Source organism: Pleurodeles waltl, chromosome 3_1 (genome assembly GCF_031143425.1).
Source record: "Pleurodeles waltl isolate 20211129_DDA chromosome 3_1, aPleWal1.hap1.20221129, whole genome shotgun sequence".
Lineage (NCBI taxonomy): Eukaryota > Metazoa > Chordata > Amphibia > Caudata > Salamandridae > Pleurodeles > Pleurodeles waltl.
The window spans coordinates 571,407,755-571,434,600 of record NC_090440.1 but is presented as its reverse complement, the minus strand read 5'-3'; the positions used below and the strand labels follow the sequence as shown (position 1 = coordinate 571,434,600).

At 42.5% G+C, this 26,846-nt stretch overlaps 1 protein-coding gene across 1 annotated transcript in view; it reads right to left on the bottom strand.

Annotated features, from left to right (window-relative positions):
* The window catches only part of PTPN5 (protein tyrosine phosphatase non-receptor type 5), a 556,863-nt gene that overhangs the window by 199,534 nt on the left and 330,483 nt on the right, over positions 1 to 26,846 (bottom strand). The window contains exon 5 of the mRNA XM_069223005.1: positions 15,051 to 15,286. Within this exon, the coding sequence (XP_069079106.1) occupies positions 15,051 to 15,286 (236 nt within the window). The remainder of the gene's footprint in view (positions 1 to 15,050; positions 15,287 to 26,846) is intronic.

Below are 26,846 nucleotides of genomic sequence, written 5' to 3'. Positions count from 1 at the left end.
AAAGACTAGCAATGGATGAGAGGCTCTTGCATGATAAGAAAGAGCTTTCGTATAACGTTTTCTATCGCTTACTAACAGAGTATGTTGAGACTATGGATGCGAAAGATTGTTATGTGTGTACCCAGATACCGACATCAGTAAAGGAAGGGGTGACTTATCACCACATGCCTCTTACATATGGGATTACATGTAGTTTAGTAATGTCTAGGTTTTATGGTCAATCTAACATACAGTATTTTTTCTCAAATTATGATGTTACCTTTGCTTATGTTCCTATAATAGCTCAGCTAAGCGAGACTGCAAAATATTGGGATTACAAAATTATGAGGGATTTTTTCGAGCCAATGCAACCTTTTGAAACGGCTCATGCTCATAGGGAGAACCTTACATGCTCCGTCTCTGCTGTAGAAATAAGCTTTTTAGATCGCACAGATGATAGAAGGGCTCAAATGAAGGCGAAATTAGAAAAAGAACTGCATAAGAGGACTTCAGTAGATAATTATGATTTTGCTGCTATAAAGACACAAGGGAAAATAGCTTTAGATGCTTGGCATGTAGGGAAGTTTTGTATATATCGAGGTGAATCTTACTATGACAATATTTTTGTAGGAGCGAGTGAATGCAAACATACGTTTATTTTTAAGGCCAAATGGACATTCATGATGGACGGACTTGACCCTGTCATTCCAGGGGTGTATTACATTTGTGGGCATAATGCCTATTATCGTCTTCCAAAGGGATGGTGGGGAAGATGTTATTTGGGTATAGTGTTTCCGAAGGTTTATCAACTGGATGACATATCGATGATTAAAAAGACACCTGGATCACACCGTATCCAGAAAAGAGAGACCGCAGCTGCTGTGGTAGGTGATATATTTGGAGCCATGATTCCTTCATTGGGAGTTGTGCTGAATTCCATCAAAATAAGGAAGTTGTCTACTATAGTGGATAACATGCTGACAAAGTTTTCAGGTGCTATAATCCTGATGGATGCTGAACTTGCAGCGGAAAGAGCTATGACTCTTCAAAATAGGCTTGCTTTAGACATTCTTTTAGCAAAGGATGGAGGCGTTTGCAAAATGATTGGTGCACGTCACTGCTGCACCTACATACCGGATAATAGTGTGAAAATTCAAACTATGCTTGCTAATCTAACAAAAGAAAGTGCAGATTTGAAGGAACTGAAAGAACCAGGAGTGTGGGAGAAGGTTGGAAAGGGACTTGCTTCAGTGGGAAATTGGATTGGGGGAATTTGGAATGGAATATTATTGAAAATAATAGAAGGAATATTAATAGTGATAATTTGTGTATTTGGAATTTGGGGAATAAAAAGGGGAATAATAATGATTATGGAGAGAATTAAAAGAAGAAAGGAGGAGAAAATAATGAAAAGAATGGCAGAAGAATACAAAGAGCAAACTAGGGGAACTAAAAGGAAAAGGGAGCTGACAGAATTTTAATGAGATAAAATTTGTGGGCTAAATTTGTATGATGACAAGTAGTCATCAGAGGAGGGATTGATGAAGCAGAAAATGAAGGTTTTGATTTTTTAACGCATAAACGTAGTGCTGAAATAATCATGTGTGACATTAACCGAATTAATAAAGATTGTACGGGGACAAAATGTGCCCTCAGAGTAGTTTGCCATCATTTATACGCGTGCTTTATATAACGTGGTGTATTAGAAATGCACTAATTCGACATAATCATAAACGTGTGCTACGATTTTGCTTATTTGAAATGCCTTAGCTTAGCATTACTTTAGCGGAGGCTTTGGCCTAGTTGCCTGGTCTCACGGTTTAAACGTTCGTATTTTTCCACTGTGCTATTAAACGTGTATTTCTGCTTGAAGCTGTACTTTTCCACAGAGACTGCTCGCATGCTTATCTTAAAGTTGGTGCCAGCATGGCATATTTTCTCTTAAATTCAAGGTCGGCTTGCAGGTGCGGACAATGGAGCCTCTGAGAGTAAGCTAATCGAGAAACAATGTTGCAAATTGCGTACCCATCTCCAAGGATAATGTATGCTTAAGTAAAAGCTTGAGAACTGTCGTTTTGGATTGGTCGATTTGAAGCTAACCTATGAACCCACCAATGGAGACCCTACAGGACTTGAACTGTTGCCTATAAAACCCAGGTGCACGAGAGGGAAGCTCTCTCTCTATCTTCGGACATCCTGCCATTTTGACTTCGTAGCTACTATGACCCATTTTGCTGCGACGCCATTTTGAGAGACTTTGATGCTTTCTCTAGTCGAGAGAAAGAGACTTTAATGATTCTTGCCCTAGAGACTTTAACTTTGACTTGTCCCTTTGCATAAAGTAGTAGCCTTAACCTGCCGCCGTGAGGCAATTGCCCCGTTCACCCCCGCCCCTTTGTCCTGTCCCATGCTGATCGAGAAACGGTACCTGTGAGACGAAGACTTCATTGATTGCTGATTGGAATTGGTAAATATGAAAGGAAAATTGTAAAATTGCATTGTGTTTCCTTTGGGTAACCAACTGCTGATTTTTGATAAGGGCCCTAGCTAGGAGTTTTCTAAATTGATGTTGCCAAATTGTTTTTGCATGAAGCCCCACATGCTGATGCTAATTTGAGGTTAGACGAGGATTCCATATGTCACACGATGCAATTGGAGATCTTGTTATGCTGACTAAATGTACGCAATTAGCCCATTACAGATTATCGTATTAGTGCTTTGCATTGCCACTATCGAATGTCTTGTGATTCAAATGCTACATAGATTACACTTGTTTCGACGATATGGACAGCTATTAATGTTCATTTATGTTTATCATTTGGTGTTGAGACACATTTATATTGTGCTAGCTTTGTTAATATAGGGAAATAAATTCACTAACTTTGCAATAAACTGGTGTGGTTATTCCTGACCGAAAGGTCAGGGTTCGCCGAAATGTTTTCTGGATTAATTGTTAAGTGTTATGTTATTCAAGGTGTTGCTTACGTTCGTTATTGATTACCGATAAGGTGATTGATCAATTAAGGGTACAGAGAGTTCCCACTTAGCCAAAAGATTCATCGACCTAAAGAGCATCCGAACGCAGGAAAATTGTTACCGCGTTCCGCTCTATCAGTAGCCAGTACCGGGAGTGGGCCAAGAGCAAGTGACTCTTAAATGGAAGTCCGGGTCTAATGATGGTTCCCTTGAACCATCACCTCCATTTCATCAGCATTTAAATTAAAAAGGGTATTGATCATCAAACCATGTGACTGAAGCAAGGCATTCCAGATGCTTAAAGGGACTCGAACATCAGCAGCATAGTTGACAATGCTTTAGTGCACACAATTAAACACTATAATGAAAATCACAAATGTTTGAAATATATCAGTGGAATTACAAATTAGAACAAATTAGGGGCCTTGCAGATTAACCAGGATGCAAATCAAATGCCCTAAACAAATATCACAGCGGCAACTAACCACGTAATTAGAGTCTGCTTCCACGATCTATGGGGCACAATGTGACAATCTGCATACCAGAAGGCTTTAATTGTAAAAAGCAGCAATGATCCTCTCTTAGCCTACTATGACTTTTTAAAGTCATCCACAATGTAAAATGAGAATGAGAGACCTACTACTTTTATCAGCACATTTAATACTCAATATATTAAACTAGTTGGATTATCTTTATTCTAAACATGACTCTCTCTCTCTCTCTCTCTATATATATATATATATATATATATATATGTATATATATATACATACACACACACACAAATATATATATATATATATATATATATAGTAAATCATAAAACCTTTACAATACCGCACTCCAGGAGAGTTACAGAGTTATATTTTGATACGATTTATTCAAAAAGTACAAATGCCGCCATATACACCACCACGACACATTTCAACCAACAGGTCTTGCTCACGGTTACGTGAGTCCGTGATTACTTTCACTTTTATACATACTAACCACTCTACCCAATTATGAGGCATTGTGGGATATGTAGTGCTCCACAATCAGGAGGATACATTATTACATACATTTGTCATACTACGCTAGATGGAATGTGCTGGGCCTCTTTCGATTTATTCGTGTCTATACTGCTAGGACATGAGCATATTTATTAGAAATCCGCACATATTGTATTACATTCCATATGTGCTCGAGGGATGTGTAAGGAATATATTCATATCATGAAACTCCTTGCTACTATATTGGTCACATGGCTAGACAATACAAATCCCCTTGATACTTCAATTGATCTACATTAGAAAATACTTGTCTACAGGCCTTCTACTACATTTGACCTGGGGTCTTCATTACAAAATACTTGCCTGCGGGCCTCAACAAAATATGATAGCAATTGAACCATAAAGGCATAATGGCTTTAATATATGTATATAGCCTTAGAACCCGCCGTAGCGGGCTCTACCGGCTATTAAAGGCCCGCTCCCCGCGTTAAATGCCCGAGCCGAAGGCTAATAGCCTGTAGAGCCAGCTACGGCGGGTTCTAAGGCTATTAGAACATTCTGCCACACAGGGCAGAATGTTCTATTAAAAAAAAAAAAATTCACGGAGCCCGAGGGGATTTAAATCCCCTCGGGCTCCGTGAGGCTTTGTTCACAGCTGTTGCTGTGAATAAAGCGAATATTGGAATGTTGGCGCTGCGGGCTTTTACCGGCCAGTAAAAGCCCGCAGCACTCCATTGTTTTCAATGGAGCCCCCAGCATTCCAATGTTCTAATAATAATTGAAGCCTTCTGCTTTCATATCTTTTTGAAAATAGAAGAATCACATGAGATAACATTTACAAATTAACCAATCAGATCTACATCCTGATCATTGGCTTTCTACCTAATCGAATCAGGCTTACTGGATTATGCTCTAACTGTTCAATACAAACACCCCTTTTTCCAGCTGGGAGGAAGATCAACATCTAAGCGGAGCCAAAGCCGCTCGCTCAGTATTCCCTCTTAAACCTCTTTTCTGCTGATCATATAAGGTGTGGTGTTCCAGAACCATTGTCAGTTAAGGAGTTCAATAATGCTGCAAATATTGTATAATATGTAAATGTGTGATGGTACCACTAACATGGCCTACAGCACTTAGCACAAGCTAAATGAAAGTGTGAAGAGAAAGAGGGTGAGATGGCTGTCTATTGATATTTATAATCCTATAGTACCCGGATGCCTCCAGTAGGCCCCCGCCCCAACACCCGCCAAACGAAGACCGACAGAGTCTGATTGTTTTTTGGCATTAGAATATTTTTATTTACAAATGACAATTACTTAAAATCACAAATCATAAAAAACATTTCCTGTAAATCCAAATTCAATCCTGTCATATATCACGATAACGACACATCCAAGGATCCTCCTGCGTCCCGAACACCGTTGGACCACACAGGTGAACCGTACTTCACCTGTATCCTTGGGGGGGCAGTTCCCAACACCTCAACGTCCCTTGTCCTCGTGCTCCGGGTTCCGCCCCCACCCCAACACCAAGCTGCCGTGGGGGTGCAACAGGGTGGCCAGGAGCGGGAGACCCGTGCCCACCCCAGCGTTCTGGGCACCCTAACCCCCAAGCTGGTGTGTACATCCACCGGTTGATTCAGGACTGCAGGATCCTACCTTCGGTGTTATCCAGGGTACCCTGCCTTGGGTACCCCTCAGTTGCTTAGGGTGAATTTATTATCTCATTTCCCGCCTACTATTCCCCCTCACACCTTACCCTAAATCTCATGTCTAAAGGGATGGGAGGGTGGGTAATGCCGTTCACTGGCCGTGCCGCCCACGCCGTCTCCACTAAAAAGGCTGAGGCCTGATCTGGGGGGCACTTAAATACCCCCCAATGGAGGCGGCGGCGCAGGTGGCCGGAAGTTACACGTGCATCCTCCGGAAGTGCCAAGGCCAGAAAACGTAAGACTAGCGTACAGGGCTCGGGCCACGGCGGCCCCGGGCACTAAGCGCCGCACCCCCCCAATTGGGGAGGCGCTCTGTCAACAGAGAAGTGGAGGAGATGTTGCATACGGCTAGCAATGGTGGCAAATCCTGCTGCTCGGGTGATCAGGCCTTTTTAAGGTCACAGAGGGAGTCTTTTGAGACCTCGATGCTTCAAGGAACCATGTCTTGGTTAGAAGCAATGTGGCTAGGGCATTCCAGTAGCATTCAGATTGCACTTTGCTGGTAAAACCTAATTTAATGTCCATTGGGTTTCTTTTGACTTGAAGGACACAGGGTCTGATTTAAAGTTTGACTGATGGGTTACTCCGTCACAAATTATGAGTATCCATTTTACAATCTCCCTGGGCTATAATGGGATCGTAAGAAGGCGGGCAGAATATCTGTTAATATCTGTTAGGTTGCGAGTAACTCTAAATAAGGCCATCAATCTCTTTCCACGATCAGACAGTCACAATGCAACAGCACAGAAGGATGCGAGTTTCACTGAAATTTGTTTCTAAAATTAGGATTTAAATTAAGCCTCCAGCGCCAGTTCTCTTTGAGAAAGCAGATGCACAAGTGATGAGACGTTCGTGTCTGTGTGCGCATGTGTTTGGTGGTCCATGTCGCAATGGCTGGTGAATGAGGTGTGTTAATTACTCGCTGGGGTGAGGCTGTGGCCCAGTGAAAGAATGCCTGTACGATTTTCAACGCAGTGCAATGTTTCCACTCTCTGTTAGGTTAGGATAGCAGTTCTTAAAATCGCTGTGCGGCTGTTAATTAGCAGAGACATAATTAGCAGACTTCTCCATTCATTGTGAAATAATTTAGCAGAGTTGGTAATTTGTGTTTATTTATTGAAATTAAAAGAGCACAGTTTCTTTGTGTTTTAACTGGTGCTGGGCTAATATCATCATTTGGTTTAAAGTGATTAGTACATTATTCACACCAGTTGCGGGATGTGACTTGAGGAATAGTAGTAGAACGTTTAAGTCAGTGTTAGGCTTCCATTTGACGTGAGACTGATATACAAATACTTGATGTCATGTGGCCGATTTTTCGGCAGATTTTTTAGCTGAGTCTGTTTTGGCAGGGTTGGTGCTAATAAGAAACCTCTCTTCAATCTCTCTTGCGTGAAGGTACAGGCTTCCCAGAAGTTTGGAGTCCTCAGTTCCAAGCAATTATTTGGGACCTGACAATTAGTGGCCCGAGTAGATTTATTCTAGACTGCTGATAGCAAGAGGTTTCTATGTGTTTTGGTTACAACAGGTTTCTTGGATTTTGTCTGCAGTAGCTAATAATCCGGAGAGGGCTGCTGCTCTTAAACCCTTTCCCCCAAAGCAGAGTTCTCTCAGTTCCTGTACCACAGGGCCAGACTTCTGAGATGGACAGACATAACCATCCTCCTCTCCCGCCCCCTAACATCCCGATGGCCCCAGAAGGAAGTTGTAGACAGCAAATTTAGGGCCAGAGGTAAATGTGGGCAAGAAAAGTATATTTTGCGTGTATAGTGTGGCACTGTTTCTGGATAATTTTCAGCACATTTTCTGGCAATTTCTGGGTGCACTGGAGAGGCTGGTCTACTTACTTCAGAGGTAATGTTTGAAGGCATATTTATATGGTAACTGTGTAGAAGAGTTTAGAGAAAGAACACCTACCGAAGTGGTCAAGCAAGTGTACCAAAGTACAGAATATATTTCGTATAAGGAAAAAAAACATAACAAATAAAGTGAAGTGCCACTGATGTTGGGCATGTAAATTAATTAAATTATTCATTCATTGTGTAGGAAATCTGCGTTTTCTGTATGGTCACTTCAGATTTTTCGCCTTTTTCTGGAAGCTATGTTTGCTGACTTTAAAACTATGTGCACTTTATCGCTGCAAACCAGTAATAAAGTGACTGTGCTCACCCTTTAACGGGGTTAGACTGGCATATTCCTGACCGGCACCTTTAACTTGCCTTTAAGTCCCTATTGTATGATGTATAAAATCCATCCAGGGCCTGGAAGTTAATTGCCACTTGTAGATCGCAGCATCTATTGTGCTATCCACTACAGTGGCAGTGCAAACATTGCTACAAATCTACCATATGTAGCCTGACTGCTGCAATGTAAAACCGGCTGTGCGACCTATCAAAATAACCACTTTTGTCTGAAAAATAGCTCCCTTTTAAATATTAGTAAATCAACCTATGTAAGCCTTGTTGCCCATCAGGCATGGTGCATGGTAGTTAAAAGTAGACAGGTAGAAAATAATCAGGAGCAGCTTCTCCATTATAGTGGAGGAGCATCGCCCCGCTAAAAATGGCCCAAGTAAAGCCCCAGAGATGAAAAATAAAATGGTAATAAAGTTAATTTATTGCTATTTTATTTTTCAACAACCCATCCCGAATCGAGTGTCAGGATGGGGCTGACTGGCAGCAGAGGGCAGTGCACTTAAGTTTAAAGTGTGCATGTCTCTTTGGCCGGCTGTCTTGTGACTGCCAACCAGACATGCGCATTTTAAACCTCTATAACCCAGCAGTCTTAGACAGCTGGGTTAGAGAAAGCACAGGCCTCCCGTGCTCTTGAGAGCACTGAGAAAGGCCGCTTCCTCCAAGCCTGATGCTTCTTTCATGCCGGTTAACAGCATGGGAGCAGCGCCAGGATTGGTTAGGGGAGTTGTTGAGGGTCCCGTGCTGGAGGCAGAGGCAAAAAGAAGACCGGAGCGAGGAGGACGTTTGTGCAGGAAGGTAAGTGCCTATTTTTTTCTTCATATAATTTGTATTTATTTATTCCTGTAGTCTTCCATGCATTTGCCTACCCCATCACTCTCTAGTGCTGCCAGCCGCCACCGAAAATATTCTTACTGTGTCCATACAGTGACAAGACCCAAAAAAGCAATTTTCACTGTGGCAGGCCTATCCGTCCTGTGTAGAAAATAAGAGTTCAGAATAAAATACTAATAATGGAGTATCTCAGGAATGTGACCATCTAGCACAATAATTAAGCCACTGATTACAATATTTATTAAAAATCCAGTTCAATAGAGAAGTTAGATTTTAAAGACTATTGAGGAAAATTAACTTTTAGAAATGTGTCCTTAACCTACACAAGCTTTCAGAAGGCTAATTAGCATTAGCCTCTGTCCAGCATTCAGGAACTCTCAGCCTGAATGAGCAGTGAATCAGGTGGGTGTGAAATTCCTCCCAGAAGCGACGCAATAGCCTGACTTGAATAGATGGGGATGATCCCTCAGAGCTCTGTAGCAAATTCAGGCTGGTAGTTGTGTGCATCTTGTTGAAAACTCTGTGTGAAACCCTACCTGAGAGGTCTGCTTGAGCCACGTGTAACACTTTGGCATACTTGACAAGGAGAAGATAGGGTGTTAGGAGAATTCTTGTATATTTCCTTGCCTGGTGCTATTGGAGCCCGCATTTATTCTTTCAGACACCTGTCTCCTATTTTGCTGTGGGTAGAGGGCCTGCTTCAAAATGGATTTGTGTTAGATGTGGGAGGACTCTTTTGATTACCATAGTTCACTCGCCTACATACCTTCAACACTCAGAACCCACGTTTAGTGTGGCCAAACGTTTGACATCTTGAAAATGCCCTGGCAAATAGCATTTCTGGCCTGTTTGCAGTAAGGCAAACAGGAACTACTGAAAAAGTGGGTAAGGCTGCCCCAGGACCATTTACCCCATTGGTTCGGGAGTGCCCAGGAGTCATCCCCACACACTAGCTAGGGAGGCAATGCATAACTCCGGCAACCTAAGCACCCTATCAGAACAGTTTCTGGACCTGCTGAAGAACAGAAAAAGAATAGACCTAATGTCTGTGATCTGAAAGGAGTACTAAAGGATGGACTTGCTCCCTTTTGTACCCAGGAAAAAGAAGTGGACTTTAAGTGGCAGTTGGCTGACCTCCTGTATGGCTACAGAGACACAAAAAGCTTCAAGAGACCTTTTTTCTAAAGTGCATCTGAGCATTGGCAACTGGACTTAGATTGAGCTTTGCTTTTGGTGTCTGCCTGATACTCCGAGAGTGCCCTCCCGCGAGGTCCTGGAGGCCTTTAGAAGTGCACTACTGTGGTTGTATGGGTTTTAGAAGAAATGTCATTATTTTTCTTCAGGAAGGTGACAAAGCCCTTTCTGGACTGGGGCTGAAAAACTTCTTTGATCTCCAGACTTTTATTGGGACCAATCTGCTTGTTGTATCCCACCAGGACTCCACTGCTTAAAATTGCACCTAGATCCCAATCTACTGCTTTCACCGACTATCCTTGGTGCTTCATGCTTTTAGCAGTATTTCTAGTTAAAAGTTTATTGTTGCTCTTATCAGATTTTGGTTGTTTTGGTTTCATTCTGTTTATTAAATTTTACTCTATTTTACTAATTCAGTTGAGGATTTTATTGCTTGGTGTTTTTTTAACTTTTACGCCTATTACGTTTTGAAGCTTCATTAATACTTTACATATGTGCCTAAGTTAAGCGTGTCCACAATGTGCCATAGCTACCAAGGGCTTGACGTCAGGTTAATTTAGTGACTTTGAGGGTTCACTGTAACAAAAGCAGTGTTTATTCCTTGAAGAAGGCACTTGTATGCAGCCAAAATACTCCAATGTTTTACAATAATAGCACGGAAATAAGACTCCTGCAACATGGTGACTTTGACTGCTTTAGTTCTCTGCATTCTATCAGTAGCATGGATTCCCATGCATCTACAGTTCTCTGATCTTTATCTATTTTTGTGGCGGGGTAATTACAGAATAAATCAGGATATTGTTTCATGAAGCATTCTGGCACATTCTCTATGTGTGTACTGGCTCATCACACAACAGAGTGCTAAGCCGTGGTGCTCTACATATCTAAATACTAGGTTCCAGTGAATTCAGAAGATCACTTATTTTCCACCCTTTCCAGAAAACATTGTGACTCCAGAGACCCCTTGCACCATAGTGTCCACTCCCCTTCCCCGCAATGTGGCACGCCTACATTTCACCTTGTGCACTCTGTGACACATGAAGTGGCCTTGCCATATCTGCCACTACCTGTGGTCAAAGGATATCACCTTTTTTGGGGGGCAGGGAAGGTACCATAGGAGCTCATGGGCCGAGTCCACCTCCAGAGTGAGTGTAAGCGATTTCTTCTAAGTCCTCCTGCGGACCTGTTGCCAGTGACTGCCAATTGTGGTTATTAGAAGTCTCGATTTGAAAGCAGTGAAGGAGCGTATGCACAATCCCCACCAAACATCATATGGTGACCATTCTGAAACCTCACTCAAAGAAATTTAATTTTCGTTTTAAAATAATTTTAATTGCATCAGGAACGGAGTCGTACCTGGTTTGCACCATTCTGACCTAAATTCCTTACAGCATTCTAACTCTCTCGTTTTGTTCCTAAGGTAAATCTCTTGAACTGAGCCAACTGGAAACATTTTCCCCTGAAATGCATAATTTTTATGTCTGAACATTTGCTTCATTATCATCTTCAATGAAGTAGCAAATTTTGTGCACATCAGCCAAAATAATGTAGACAATTACTTTACTATCGACACAGTACCTGAGAATTTTAAGGGCTAGTTATTCTCTGTAACATAATAATGTACCCTTAGCAATGCACCCAAGGAAGTGTTAGGCTTGTTTTACTCACATTTTCCGCCGAAAGCTCCAAGGACAGAAGAGTCTCCAATTTCACTATGAAGCTTTAGGAATCCTAGACAAATTTCAGTATGACCCATACCTTTAAACTGGGACTAATCTGCCATTCAGAATGGGCTTTTACTTACCATGGATGCCTACAACTTACTCGCTTTCCTCTTATTAAATATTTTATTAGTACATAAAAGCATATACAGTCTGGTGTTATTCAGGTGGATCCTCTAGGAATCACCACCTGAAGCTAGCTACAATATCCCTCATAAAACGCAGGCTGGCTTACATTGGCCCTTTATTTCTTTCAGAAAAGGATGAGGTGATATGTCAAACTAAAACTTCTTTGTGTTCAAATTAGGTGATGTAACACAGTCATGCACACAAAGTAATGTAGTAATGTGAAATGCAGAATGTGAACTCCTTTTAAGGACTCATTACCATTGTCATCTAGGCAGTACTTGGGTGATGAGCTGGTACCTACAATGGAGTTAGCTAGGATATCCTCTCCCTATATTCCTCATTTACTCTGTGCATACCCAACAAAATGCACCAAGACACCGCCACAGTGGTGGGGGAATTATTATGATGATAGGTATGACTATTTTGCACCAGTCTGGCCTTGGGTAGCTCCTGAAGAAGACATTTGCCGGACATAGGTTGGGGATGAAGCCTATCTACAGTGATGACAAACATAAAGTTCGCATCTGATGACACAGGACTTGAGACAGTGAGCTGTCGTAACACTGAACCTCATAGGAGCAGGGCTGGGATTTGTTATGTAGTGTTCTCCATCCTCTCTACCAACACAATCCACTCCTCCATTTACTCCATGGGAGCAGAGTAGCCTTCATCAGGGGCACAGTATATGTGAGAGTATACCAGTAGGGAACAGACAGCCAAGCAGACACATCTTCCCGACAGATGTACTTCTTTCGTAAGGTTCCCGGAACCAGCTGAGAATACCCACAAGGGGAGGACTCATTGGGAAAACACACATTGGACCTCATTACGACTTCTGTGGTCTTTGTCAAAGACCGCCGAAGCCGCTGCAGTCAACAGACTGCCAGTGCTGGCGGTCAACTGACCGCCATATTAGGAGACCTGAAAGGACTTCCTCCCGTTTATGGGCGGAAATCTGACTCTGTCGGCCTAGCCGATGGAATTGAAGAGGCGGTTCCACCATCAGCACCGCCACGGCAACAAGACACCAACCGCCCTATTACGATACATAATACGGCGTGGCGGAGTCCTGTCCGTGGTGCGGTGCTGGAGGTGGAAAACGCCAGGACCCATCCCTTCCCGGACGACCACTTTGCCGGAAAAGGTAAGTTAATCATCCAAAAGGGTGGGGGGTGTTGGATTCATGTGTGTGGTGTGTGCATATATGTGTGGCTGAAATGGTGTCCATGTGTGTATGTATGTGTGCGTGGAGGCTGTGTGTGTCTGCATGTATGCAGAGGGGAGGGAGGGTGTTGGTGTGAATGGGGGTATCTGAGTATGTGTTTCTGAGCGAGTGAGTAGGGGTGTCTGGATTTATGCGTGCGGTTGGGAGGGTGTCTGCATGTATGCAGAGGGGAGAGGAGTGTTGGGATGTGAGTGAGTAGGTGTTTGTATTTGGATGCATGTGAGTGGGGGTGCATGTGAGTAAGTCTGCAAGAGAGGGGGGTGTCTGTGTGAAAGTCTGCAGATGAGGGGGGGGTGCAAGTATGCGTATGTGGTGGGGGAGTGTGTGAATGTATGTATGTGTGGAGAGGGTGTTAATGTGCATGAATGTGGAGGGAGGGGTGTGAATGATTGCGGAGAGGGGGTGCACATTTGTTAGAGTGAGTGGGGGTGTGTGTATGTCAGTGTGAGAGCGGATGGGGGTGTTTGTATGGATATGAGCGGTTGTGCAAGTGTGTGGACGGGTGGGGGTGCATGGAGGGTGGGGGTTGCATGGAGGTGTGTGGGTGTGTGTGTGCTGGTGACACGAATGGGGATTCCTGTCACCATGTTTGTTTATGCCAGGGTTTTTGTGGCAGGACGACCGCCACGAAAATCCTGGCGGTTTGCTGCATCATAATGCGTGCAGCAGCCTAATGTCTGCCGCCGGCCTGGAGGCGGTGTTGTGGCGGTTTGGCTTCGGCCAAACACCACAACTTGTAATGTGCCAGTCTTTACCACCGGGTCTGCGGCAGTAAGACCGCCACTGCGTAATGAGGGCCATTGTTTTTCACTAAAAGTCTGAGAAAATAGTTGTTAATTTCTTAAAGATTGTTCACTATAAGGAGAAAAACTTAACAACAGTATGATGGAAATACTGGGATAGGCACATAGGAATGTTTTAAACTTGAAATCTTACAGGTGAGACTTAAATCCCTATAATTTTTGCAGACGTCCGTTGCTTGGAGGTGGCATTTTAGATTTGCTGTAAAGAAAATAAGGATTGGGTGTTGCTCATTTTCTGCAGAAAGCGGTTCTACAGCTGAGATCCAATTGGCAGAGACATATCTGACCCATCTTTCCCTACACTTGGTTCTGACTATAGGAGGTTTGCATGGTCTGAGCAGAATGGGCAAGAAGGTGGTAATACTGGAACGTTTTCTGAAGATATTTGTGTGCAGAACATTCTAAGCATTTGTAGGTGAAGCACAGATTGTTGAAGATTCTAGCTTCACAGGGAGTAAAGACATTACATTGGATGGTTATGGAATATTGTCACCCCAGCCCCAAGATGCAGGTCGCTGTTCATTTTGAATTATCTGGAGCCTATTTGATATGTGCACAGAGTACTGGTACAAACATTGGAGTTGGAAAGGCTACCTTTCCTGGAGGAATGAAGGACAGAGTTTTTCAGGTGATGCAGCTAGTAAACGATTGACTGCTCTAAATGTCCTATGTGGGTGTTAGGTCGCCATCTAATGCTAATTTGTGCTTGATGAATTTTGACACGGGGCAGACTAAGGTCACTTGTTTGAACACATGGGGTAGACCTAGGAAAGGTTTAAGGCCTTATTTACCCAGACCCCTTTATATATATATATACAGAAAGTAGGGTTTCTCTACTGAGACAGGTATGAATATTTGTGTGTCATTGTTATTGTGCAAACCAAGGATTTACAAAATCTGAGGAGACCAGTAAGAGGTTCGATGTAAAAGATAAAAAACAGGGGGAGGGATCGCTGAGGGACTTCTCTCTTCCTTTCTCTCAAGGGCTGAGATAAAATATCGAACCATTTGTTGACATGATGTGCGACATATGGTACCTTCTTGGCCAAGCTTTGAATCAGTGATTACTGTGAACACATATTTTCTACTATTTACTCTGTATCAGTACTAAGCCAATATCTCTGTGCCGCGTGCCTTGTGGCCTATGCAAAACGTGTGGCACAATGCAAATAAGACTTCATTCATTAATGTATCCAGTGATTCATGCAGTCTCATTCATACATCCATTGTTGTGCTTCACTCAGTACTATAGTAGACATAAGTCAAGCAGACAATAAAACCATTAGATTCCTACCTTTCTTGTAGTCCGACTGGTTTGACTGTTAAAGCTCCTAGCTCGGTGTCTCCTTTGATATCCATGAGGCAGTCAAAGACCGGAGTATCTGGTATGGCTTCAAAATCCATAAACTCCTCCATCTTGTCATCTGTCCACTCCGAATAAGTGAAGGATGGCTGCCGGCTGACAGACTCCCGCCTGTCTTCACGCAGAGATAACACGGGTTCAGTGTGAGCTCTGAGATGGTACCACACCTGAAAAAAACGGGTGTTTTCAATTTTTCATTTACTGTTGAAAACGAAGTACTGCCGCAGAGAGGGTTGCCTCATATTAGCAGACGCGGCGGCTCGTATTAAAAGCTCTTTAAAACATGTTTAAACTCTGACAGAATCAGCATCAGCTGTTTGCAATCACAGGAACACTCAGAAACCTACCTGTTGTTAAGCCCTTGTTTTTCCATGCAGGACCCCAGCTGCCTTCAGTCCGATGTGTCTGTCTACATTTCTATCGAATATAATAGAATTACTCTGGGACAGCTGTTTTTATTATGTGCAATGGTGATGGATCTAACTTCGTTGACGTTTCTGTTGTATTTCAGAGAGAACTCCGTGCATTGTCAGCTACATACAATGCACTATTATTGCAAAGGTCATGACCTTGTCGCATATTGGCAGTGAATAATTCTCTTCGTGTGTTATCTGGGAATAGGGATTATCTCCTTAAAGCATTTTCCTCAGTTTTCTTGTATGCTTGCCTGTGTGATTATATAACCCAAACGGTTAGGACCCTTTGACTCCTTTCAGTAGTGTTGGATTGCCTCAAATCTTTCAGAAGAGAGACTTTTACTTCACTGAAGTGGTGTGTGTGAACACACACAAACGGTTAATTTATGAATTGCATATACAAACACATTAGGGGCCAGATGTAGGAACCGGTTTGCATGGCGCAAACTGCGAATTTCGCAGTTTGCGCCAGGCAAAACAGGCATCGCAATGCACATTCCCATTTTGCGAGTCGGTACCAACTCGCAAAATGGGAATGCCACTCGCAAATAGGAAGGGGTGTTCCCTTCCTATTTGCGATTCGCACCGCGATTCAGAATTGCTTTGTGACCGCGAACGCGGTCGCAAAGCAGTTCGCAGTTAGCACCCATGTGAAGTGGGTGCTAACTCATTCGCGAATGGGAAGGGGTCCAATGGGACCCCTTCCCCTTTGTGAACGTCGCCAAATATATTTTTTCAGAGCAGGTAGTTGTCCAATGGACCACTGCCTACTCTGAAAAAATGAAACCAAATGGTTTCATTTTTTCATTTGTATTGCAACTCGTTTTCCTTTAAGGAAAACGGGCTGCCATAAAAAAAAAACTGCTTTATTAAAAAAGCAGTCACAGACATGGTGGTCTGCTGTCTCCAGCAGGCCACCATCCCTGTGAGTGCAGGGAATCGCAAGGGGGTCGCAAATTGCGACCCACCTCATTAATATTAATGAGGTGGGTCTTTGCGACCCCCTTGCGATTCGCAGATGGTGTCATGGACACCATTCTGCATATGGTTTAGCAACCCGCAAATTGCGAGTCGCAAAACCATATCTACCTACATCTGGCCCCAGGACTCACAAAAGTATGGGCAAATAACATTAAACAAGTGAATCCTATCCGCAGGGAAACTTTGCATGAGCACCCCTGTAGTAAATTTGCCCTTTCTACATGGTCATCTCTGATTTTCTACCTTTTGCTAAACCCTATTTTTTTGCTGGCTGTATAACACTGTGTACTTTACCCCTGTGCTCCCCTTTAAGGATGGTGAAATTGGCATACCCTTGATTAGCATATTTAACTTACCTGTAAGCCCCTAGTATATGGTACAATGAGAACCCCGGGCCTATAAGTTAATTGTCACCAGTTGACTGCAGCACCCAGTGTACCACCCACTACAGTATGACTGCAAGCCTACCATTTGTAGCCTGGCTGGTTCAGTTTTAAACTGCTAATTGGACATGTCAAAATAATCCTTTTCTTTAATTATTTATAAGTCCACCCAATGTAGGCCCTATCGCCAATAGGGCAGGGTGCATGGTATTCAAACATAGGACATGTAGCAATTTAATTAGACATGTATTTATACTGAAAAAAAACTCAAAAGTTATTTTCACTGTAGCAAGGCTCACTGTTCCATAGGAAAACTCAGGGTTACATTATAACATCAATTATATTTTAACATAATAGTAATTTCAGCTAGGAAACAGCTTGAAAAATATTTAAACAACTATTTTTAATAGTTAGTAAAACCAAATCAATGGTGAAGTCAGAATTTTGATAACTGTTAAGGAAAAACTACTTTTAAGAAGTTACCTGTTCCGTGTCTAATTCCTCTGGAGGCCCATTTGTATTTGTTCTCCTATGCCTGCGAGCTGGTGATTATCATTTGAATAGATCTGTATGGGTGTGAAATTCCTCCCAGGAGCACACAATTAGCTGCCCTGAATGGGCCGAGGTGACCCCTCTGAACCTGACAGAAAATGCACGGTGGGGCTGTGAGCATCCTTTTCGACATTAGAATGTCAACTCCTGCTTGACAGGTCTGCTGTGGGTTTTATATATAAAACTTTGGGAGCACTTCAATTCCTGTCCCACACAAATATTAGCTGATTTCTGTGCAGAGCCCTTCTTTTGTTCCCCTAGCGAGGCAGGCTCCAATCACATTGAGCCTCTTTTTGAAATTGCAGTGGCATATCCTACTGGTGGACCAAGTCCTGCTTGGCAGCCTGCTGGATTTTTACACATGAAACTTGGGGCACATTTCAAAGGGCGAGAACAGGATGCCAAATCAATTTGTGTATATCCACTGTCAGGTTACTAGAAAACCCTGCTTTGCTCTATCATATTTTTATCTATGAGTTTATTGTGGTACAATGACTGCCGCAAACTGGATTTTGGTGTTAGCTATGGGAGGACACTAGGATTACCATAGTGCACTTCCCACACACGTACACCCAACCGTCAGATCCCAAAGTATAATCTGACTGTTTATGCCATCTTGAAAATGCCCAAAGTGGGTATGGTTACCCTGGGAACATGTGTGCCATGGGATAGGGCATACCCAGGAGTCATTGCCATCCACTAGCTTGTGCCAGGCATAAATATGGCACCACAAGATATCCATTTCATATCACTCCCGGATATATGGAAGATCAAAAAAAACGACTGAACATGTTGTCTGAGAAGAGCCTGGAAACTGAACCTGGACTCCTCTTGTACCTAGGACAACAAAAGTCATAATGTTGACTTCATGTTAAAACTGCAGGGAAACAGCAACCTACAAGAGGTCTTTGCCTAAAACTGTACAGCTGACAAATGGCAACTGGACCTGAACTGGACCCAGCTGTCTGCCCTTTGATTGACACCCTGTGAGTATCTAAATGCCTCCCTAGGGGAGTTGAAAGTGTATGTATGTGGTGGATTGGGCCTTAAAGGAATAAAATCAGAAGATACAATCTTTGACAAGATGAACCTGGTTCATGTCTATGATCCATGCTTTATCACTATCAGCATCAAACTGTGCCTAGATCCCTGTCTACTGCAACCATTGATAATCATTGGCACTGTGTGCTTCTTAGTGCTACTTTTATCTCTCATTTAAAAAAATCATTTATTAATTTCCCCTTATTGTATTTTTGTCCTGTTGGTGTCACTTTGTTTACCAAATTTTACTCTATTTGTTTAAATTAGTTTGGGTTTTTATTGTTTTGCATTTTCACTTTATTACTGTTTTGGTACTGCATTAATAGTTTACACATTGCCCTAACGTAATCCTGCCTGCTCTGTGCCATAGATACCAGGGTGTTGAGGGCAGGTTAATTTAGTGACTTTGAGAGTTCATCCTGTCAAGGGTTGTGAATATCCCTTGAGGTGGGAAGTCAACTAGTCCTCTACCCTCAAATCATAACCCAAGTTCTTACAACCCCACTCTTTAAGATAACTGCTCTTGGTCTAGTAGAAGCCAACAGCTCCCCAAGCTCTTCAAAATAACAACATTCTAAATGCCAACCCAGCCAATTAGGCTTTTGGACCTGGGACAGAAACTACCCTTAACATTTTCTGGGGCAGACTTGTAGGCATGGCTGACCAAGGGCTCCTTTGTATGCAGATTCTCCTAGACCTCTTTGCAGTATTTGCCATTAAGTACCACTGAGGCCTAAAACACCACCAACAGTTGGCAATCCGTATCACTGACCACTCACTAGCATATTGTTCCTCTCAAGCCAACCCAAAGAGGTTAGACTAAGGTACATGTCATCCCACTCATGGCAAGTGGCCTTTGAGTCCCTGACACCGTTCCCCTTCAGCTTGTTTTTAAAATCCCTGATGAACCTCTTTAAGTATGAAAACCTTCTCTTTCATTTTTACACAAAATACATTCAAAACTACTTGTAATTTGCAAAAGACAAGAGCAATTCATAGATGTATAATATGGGCTCACAGAAATGGATGTGTCAAACACTTTAAAACACTTTAAAATTCAACAGCTCTAAGACAGAAAAGCTGGACAAAAGGCCACCACACCTGCTAAAAATAGACTAAATCTGCCTCCTCCAATATTCTTGAAAGAAACTGTCCCTAACAAAGTTATGGTAAAAAATATTAGCACCATCTGGAAAGACACCTAAGCCTAAACTAAGTTCAGTGGTTAAATACATATTTAATCAAGTTAAAATCCTTCATAGGAGACTACCCTTGCCCCCCCAAAAACCTATTGAAGTCAAAGCGTCAGCAAATTCCTACCATGATTATGACAGCTCCTTAATCAAAGGACTGCCTTCTTCCCAAATCAACAGACACAAAAAATATCAGAATGCAGCAATATGCCTCATCTATAGGCTTTTACAAACCAAAATACCTCTCAGCACAGCAGAAACTTCCATTAGCTGTCAGAGTCACGCGTAAAACTCTTTGTTCCACATACAGAGGGCAAGAAAACTCCAATCTAGTCTATCTGCAGAACGAATCAATTAATACCAACCCAGCAACCACCTTTGCTCAGATGGCTTAAACCTCCTGAAGGTCAAACAAACTGTTTGAATCAAGGAGAACGAAGGCCACGTCTCAATAAAAGTAAGACTTCACCCATAGAAATAACTCCTTCAGCCATTCTGCAACACCAACATCATCCTCTTCTTCAGTAAAAAGTTAAAAATCTACTTATTCTATATATCCTTCCTTTCTTCTGCCCTGACTTCAGTCTTTTTTGAAGCTCAGCCCTGCAAGTACCTAGAAGCATTTCAGCAATGTGGTGTATAGGAGAAGTATATTCTAATGCAAATGTTATATTCCCCTGACCTGCTTTCCTGAGTACCCTTAGCATGCTGACATTTGCATCTTAATTTACGTAGCTGGGTAACGTAGCCCGAGAGAGATGCTTTTCCAAATTTTTTTTGTCTTTTATTTTGACTTTTGCCTACATGTGTTCGCTCACTCTCACTCATGCTTGTCCTAATTTGGTTAGTAGTAGGGAGAACAAATGTACCAACCCCAGAATTCAGAATCTGTGCATTTGATTGACTAATGTCTAATGGTTTTGATGTTGAGTAGATAAAATTTGTTTTGTAGATTTGGTCAGCCTATCATGTACATTTGTCTTTATAATTTGATTCTGCACTCTATTTAGGTGACTTTGGCATTGTGGTTGTAAATAAAGCTTTGAAACTTTTGTTTTGATTGAAGTATTTTTCTGTGGCTACATGGGTCATGGTGTTTAAATCACTTGGTTTAGTTTGAATTGATTGTGTATGGTTTCCACACTCTTAACTAGGTCAAAAGATACCATAGACCTTAGGATAGGAAGTTAGTGTTTTTCAAATCCTGTGAAGGATGAGTAAAATGTGTTAACAAATTGATGACAAGCATTCTTGAGGAATGCTAAGAACTGAAAAGGCTATGATAGAATCAGAATCTCTTTGGATATGGTACAGACATTATTACCTAAAAGGCAAAAGGTGAAATGAGGGGTTTTCCTCTCAAGCTCCCTGATTCATTTAGCTGTTTCTTTCAGCTACCTTCTGTTATTCCAAAGCATACTTCATAACAATGATAGAATCTAAGTTACTCCTTACAGGAGCTCACCTTAGATAAAGTTCATGTATCATTTGCATGTATAATTTACCCAAAGGAAGGTCAGACAATGACTACCATAACTGACACAATTTACACATGCTGTAGTTAGTAACATTAACTGGTTCAATGGTTTCACTCACTTTGCATAGTGCAGTAGGTATGCCCAAAACATTTTTAAAAATCATAAGTGTTTGCAATTTTCAATGTTTATTATAGAGTTACAATACGTCATGTTTCCCTAGAAATTCTGATTCCAATCCCTAAGCTTTTATTGGATAGCTATTTTTCCTGGTGTCTAGGGGTCTTCCAGGTCCTTGGGAGTGGCAGACTGTGAAGAAACTCCCCCCCTTTTCCCCGGGAGTGCGGAAAGACTGTAATGCCATTTTTGGGATGGGGAGATAACACTGAGCATGGTCGGCTGCCCTCAAGCCTATTTCTTTTTATTTTCCCTTGTGTCTAGTGGACTTTCTGCCCCCATAGAACAGCAGATTGGGGGCAAATCCCCCAATCTTTCCCCCATGAGGAAGAAAGGCTGTTTAGTCCTTTTCAGATGGGGCATGGCCCTGCGTATGGTGGATTGCAATTGCCCCTTTGATTTTCATGCAATATCCTTGGTTTCTATTGGGCTTTCTGCCCCCTGCGGTAGGCATATTAGGGGTGATCAGCCCATCAACCCCCCAACAGGGGCAGAAAGACCAATACTGTTAGGAGGGCATGTGAGCACCAGCCCTGGCATAATAGGCCGCTCCCCCTACAAAGAATCCATGGTATCTATGGTAGACACAAAGGGATGAGATGGCACTGTGATCATCTGGCATTCTGCAGGGAAAGGGAGGGGTCATTGAAAAGTTGAGTTTCTCTGTTTATCAATAATACCTCCCTTTTCACACAATTTCCTGGAAGCACAGGAAGCATGGCTGTTTTCAGCCCAGCCTATGCTACCAGGGAAAGCAGGAAGAGGTTTTGTGAGTGCCAGCCCTGACAATGAAGTGATCACATCATTGGCAGGCCAGTCATACCTCACAGGCCGAAGCGGGAGAATCTCCCACTCTGATAATAGACAATGTTACTTTGGTGCCTGGTACTTGAACATGGCCTCCATGCCCATAGCACCCAGTTGGGAACGCTATGAATGTGGAGGTTATGTCAATAGTATCCAAGGAGTTAAATAAGTCATAAACTAGCCTTTGTATGTCAGGATATCAATAACAAAATTATTTTCTGACTTGAATATTATCACCTAAGTATCACTTCATTGGATGTATATTTCATATTAATAACTCCAAAGTTAAAAATATGTTAGTATACAATATTTAGAACCAGATCTTTTTTATCAGACATAATTTAGGCTAATTGTCCGGTACTATAATAAAAATATTACATCAAAGAAGACAGTTGATCAGTAAAACTGACATTGCTAATGTACAAATTCACTTTGGAAACCCGTTTTCCATGATTCTACCTGAGAAGAGTCTACTCTTCCAGCACCCTCTGGATAAATGGGCATAGGCATACTTGTCAAGGCATCAAGGTGTGTGGCTCTGCTGCTATGTCCCGACTAAAAAAAAAATATTTCAAATGTTAAGAGCTGTTTTATGTTTTCTATCTACCAAATTCAAGATGAGTCCAGTAATACTGATGTTCTGCACATCCTCTGTGCCTGTACAGAAATGTCCCGACCAATCCGATTGTGTTGCTATTTCACACAATAGTTTTTTAGGAGTGAATATGAAGTTGGAATGGAGCCTTGGTGATGTGGATCAGAAGCAATGAGCTAGTCTGTGGATTTAATTGGGGAATGGACCTGAACAGGGTATTGCTTTATATGAGGACAATGTATTACTCTTTCTCTCTCATTTGGAGGAAATAAGTCTGAAGCTCTTCCACATGCTGGATCTTTACAGGCAAGTGCTGGGACTCTTAGTTAACTGTTCCAAGTCTCTATTGTTACCGGTCTCTGGAGGTGTTGGGGTGGAGTGCTGGAAGAAGTGGGTACCTATTAGTAGATTGAGTTTTCAATACCTGCGAATCCACATCATCTTGCGACCGGCTCTCTCATAGTCTCTGAATTTAACACCTCCGTTCACCAAAATGAAAAAGGACACCTACCACTCAGTATTTTGAGGTCTGTGCTCTTCAAAATGATGATCTTACCAAGACTTTTGTACATTCTCCAAAATCTTCCACATATTGTCCTGCAAAGATGGTTAGCAGACATACAAGCTAAAATGCGGACCTTCCTGTGGGTCAATGAAGTTCCCCATAGTGCCTTTTGTAAGTGTTCTTAACCCACTTATGAAGGGGGCATGGTTGTCACAGATGTACAATTATTTTTAATTGGCCCCTAACTGGTGGTCCCAAGTGACTAGTTACATGGTGGATGGACAGATCCAGCGTTTCAAGCGGAAGTGTCACTATGGGGTGGGATTCCATCATGGACGTAATCTAGGGGGCACGAGTTCCTCGCTCCCTGTCTGAACTGTCTAGAGTGATCATGGTCTGGAGGTCAGCTCTGCACTGGACTGGGAGGGATGCAAAGCTTATATTTGAGGTCCCCCACCCTTAGGAGGGGCTGCTAGCTGTGACTGGTATCCAGTGTGGAAGGGTTCGGCAAATGGGATTTAATTGGAATTTCCAAGTTTCAGGATGTGTGGAAGGGCTCCAATAAGAAGTACTTTCAAGAACTGCAGGTTGACTTCAGACTCCACCATTCACAATTTTATGTGTTCCTGCATCCGCATCCTGCATTTGGGTCGTATGGGGACTCCCTTTTGGGGATTCCTGATTTTAGCCAATTAGATGCCCACATGCTAATGGGGGCCTTAGGGAAGGGAGGCATTTCTGCAGTTCAGGGGACGGAGGGGATACTTAGAGGTGGGATATGAGGGAAATATGGTTGTGTGAGTCCATCTCGGATCACCTTGTGCCATGGGATCCAAAGGGAGCAGGAGACAGTTTGGATATCATGCAACGGTTTTAAGAATTTGATGGTCATGGCTACACGGAGGTATTTATAAATCAATAGTGATTAAGTCCTCAGACCTTCTTGCCCTATTAAGGACTAATTGGGAAACATGAGTTGGTCTGTTTGAAAAGTGGAGTGAGGCATTAATGGCTCTGAGGGAGTTGGAGCTATCCACCAGGCTCTGGATAATTGAACTGAAATATATGCATGTTACTTTACTGATGCTGCTACTGTTGTGGAATGCTCACCAATGCTCATCTCCCGCATGCACTAAGTGCGACAAGGAGAGAGTGGTCTTTTTCCATATGATTTTGACCTGCCTTGTCATTGTGAGGTACACTGTGGCTGTTTTCTGTTTACTCGCACAGATCCTAGAAAATACTATCGACTAGATCTGGGTAGAGTTTGCAGACTTTTGCTATCCAAAGTGATGGAAAAACTCTGCTGTGCTATGCGGAGTTCCACAAAGTGGTTTAGTGTGTTAGGTTGCACCACTCGAGCTGATTTTTAGTGCTGAGTGTTTGTCCCACACTGTAAAATCAGCGTGAATGGCACCACGTGCAGCACAAGAGGGTGCTGCTTCTTTTCTGCCGCTCAAGTAAGATATTCTATCCTAGGGGAAGCTTCCTCAGCGCAAATAGAAGGTTTCTGAACGCGAGCGTTAGCGACCATCCGCAACCTCCCGCATTGAGAAATCTCGTCCAGAGGTGGTTTGGAGTATGATTTCCCTCACTCATGCTCGCCAACTTAATGTTGGCGAGTGCGAGCAAGGAAAAAACTCCACTATACAGAGGCTTTCAGAACTCCACATTCTAAGCAGAGTGTGTAGTGGGAAAAACTCCACAAACTCCGCCAGAGGAGCAGAGTTCACCGCCCACCCCTACTATCGGCCTCTCTCCATCTATAGCTTTACTGGTTGGAATGAGCATCGTTACTGACAAAAGAGATATTGTCCATTCCTCAGCCACACCACCCACGCTTCAGGCATAGTGCAGAGGGATGGACTGATGTGCCAAAACTGGAATAACCAATTTATAGTGTGAGAGGCTGCCCTCACAGGAACATCAATTAAAAATGCAATAAAACCTTGAATACAAAAAAAGTAGAGTTGGACATCATCAATTGCTTCAAGGTTAATTGAAAAATGGCTATCACCATTTGTTGTAGCATAGTATAAATTTGATTTAGAACATAATTTTTGGAGAGCTCCGCGGAGACAAGACACTGTAATGACAGTACCTTACTTGTTCCTAAAATAAACCACATCTGTAAAAATTGACTATATCCCTAATGTAATATATAAGAGATACTCACAGTATGGCTCAGGGGCCACATGCCAAAAGTGAACAAAGAGTCAAGTAAATTGTTGTGTGCTCCCTTTGGGTGGCCTGGGTTCCTGTTGTATAAGAGCAACAATAAAGTTTATTAAATCAAACAGAGGAGAAGGTTGGACAGAGTGCACATTTATGTGGTAGCGAAGAAAAAGGAGTGAGAGTGAAATAAAACAATTGCCTAGAATTGCACAATTTGGTCAAGCCGGAATTGAGCCCATGTTTTCTGATTTCACATTGTGAAATTCAGCCACTAGATCACATACATGCTTTGCTTCACCTAAAATCACTCCCGCTCACCCACCAATGTGCCATCAATGTGGCCATCGGTCACACCACTGACCAAACTTTGTGGTCCCTCAGAAAATGTCTGCGAGTACCCATGTAATATATCGACCATGTCTAGTTCTGCTCCTAATGCTTAAATAGAACAGCTTTTTCGACTCAACAAGTACAGTTTCCATGGTAAACTTTCAGCCTCTTTGAAAAAAAAAACAAATCTGACATTTTTTATCATTCTGTACAAAAGAGCTTCGTTTTTCTGCCTGCCTACAAGCACTTGTGGCTTTGGCATCTAGAACTTTAGCGAAACCTTTACAGAAAAAATTGCTGTGAATTAAAACCCCTTAATACTTATAATGAGGAACTATCTCCAGTTGCTGAGCTTTAATAAACTAGCTATGTGGGTTTGCACAAGTCGAGCATCATAAGAACATAATCATTGTTATATTGAGAGACCTTTTAAGGCAAGGGCAAAGTGGACTCTGGCCCAGGTCCCCAACCTTTCAAGGGGAGCCCTGATAGAGCCTGCTGTGTTCTGCTTAGGGTCTTGCCCCACTGACCTTGAATAATTCTTAGATTGTTTTAAATACTGTTTTTTTTAAATGTATTTTTAATATAGCCGACGTTGTCTATTACAGACATTTTGCAAAATAATATGTTTATATTTCATGCAAAATCCATAACAAAGTTTATTTTAGATCAAAACAGGATCCCCCATATGAAAACAAACTTTTGTGAATACTCATCAGATAAGCCTAAAATGACTCGGATCCATGTCATAGATTGGAGATGTATTGGGACGACAAAAAATGCAGGGAAGTTTTTCCATTTAGAGAGTCAGTCAAATGCTGACAAAAGAATGATAAATGCAACATACACCCACTTTGGGGTCGATTATGACTTTGGTGGACAGAAAAGCCCATCTGCCAAAGTTCTGACGGGCAGGTAGCAGCCAGTGCGGCAGCCTCCCAGCAGGCCCTATTACGAGTTTCCCACTGCGTCAGCGGGCAGAAACAGAGTTTCAGCCCACTGGCCCAGCGGGAAATGGCCTAGAGCATTGTCTCTGGCTCATAATAGAGCCAGCGGCAATGCTGTAGTGCATAGGGTGCACCGACACTCGTTGCGAT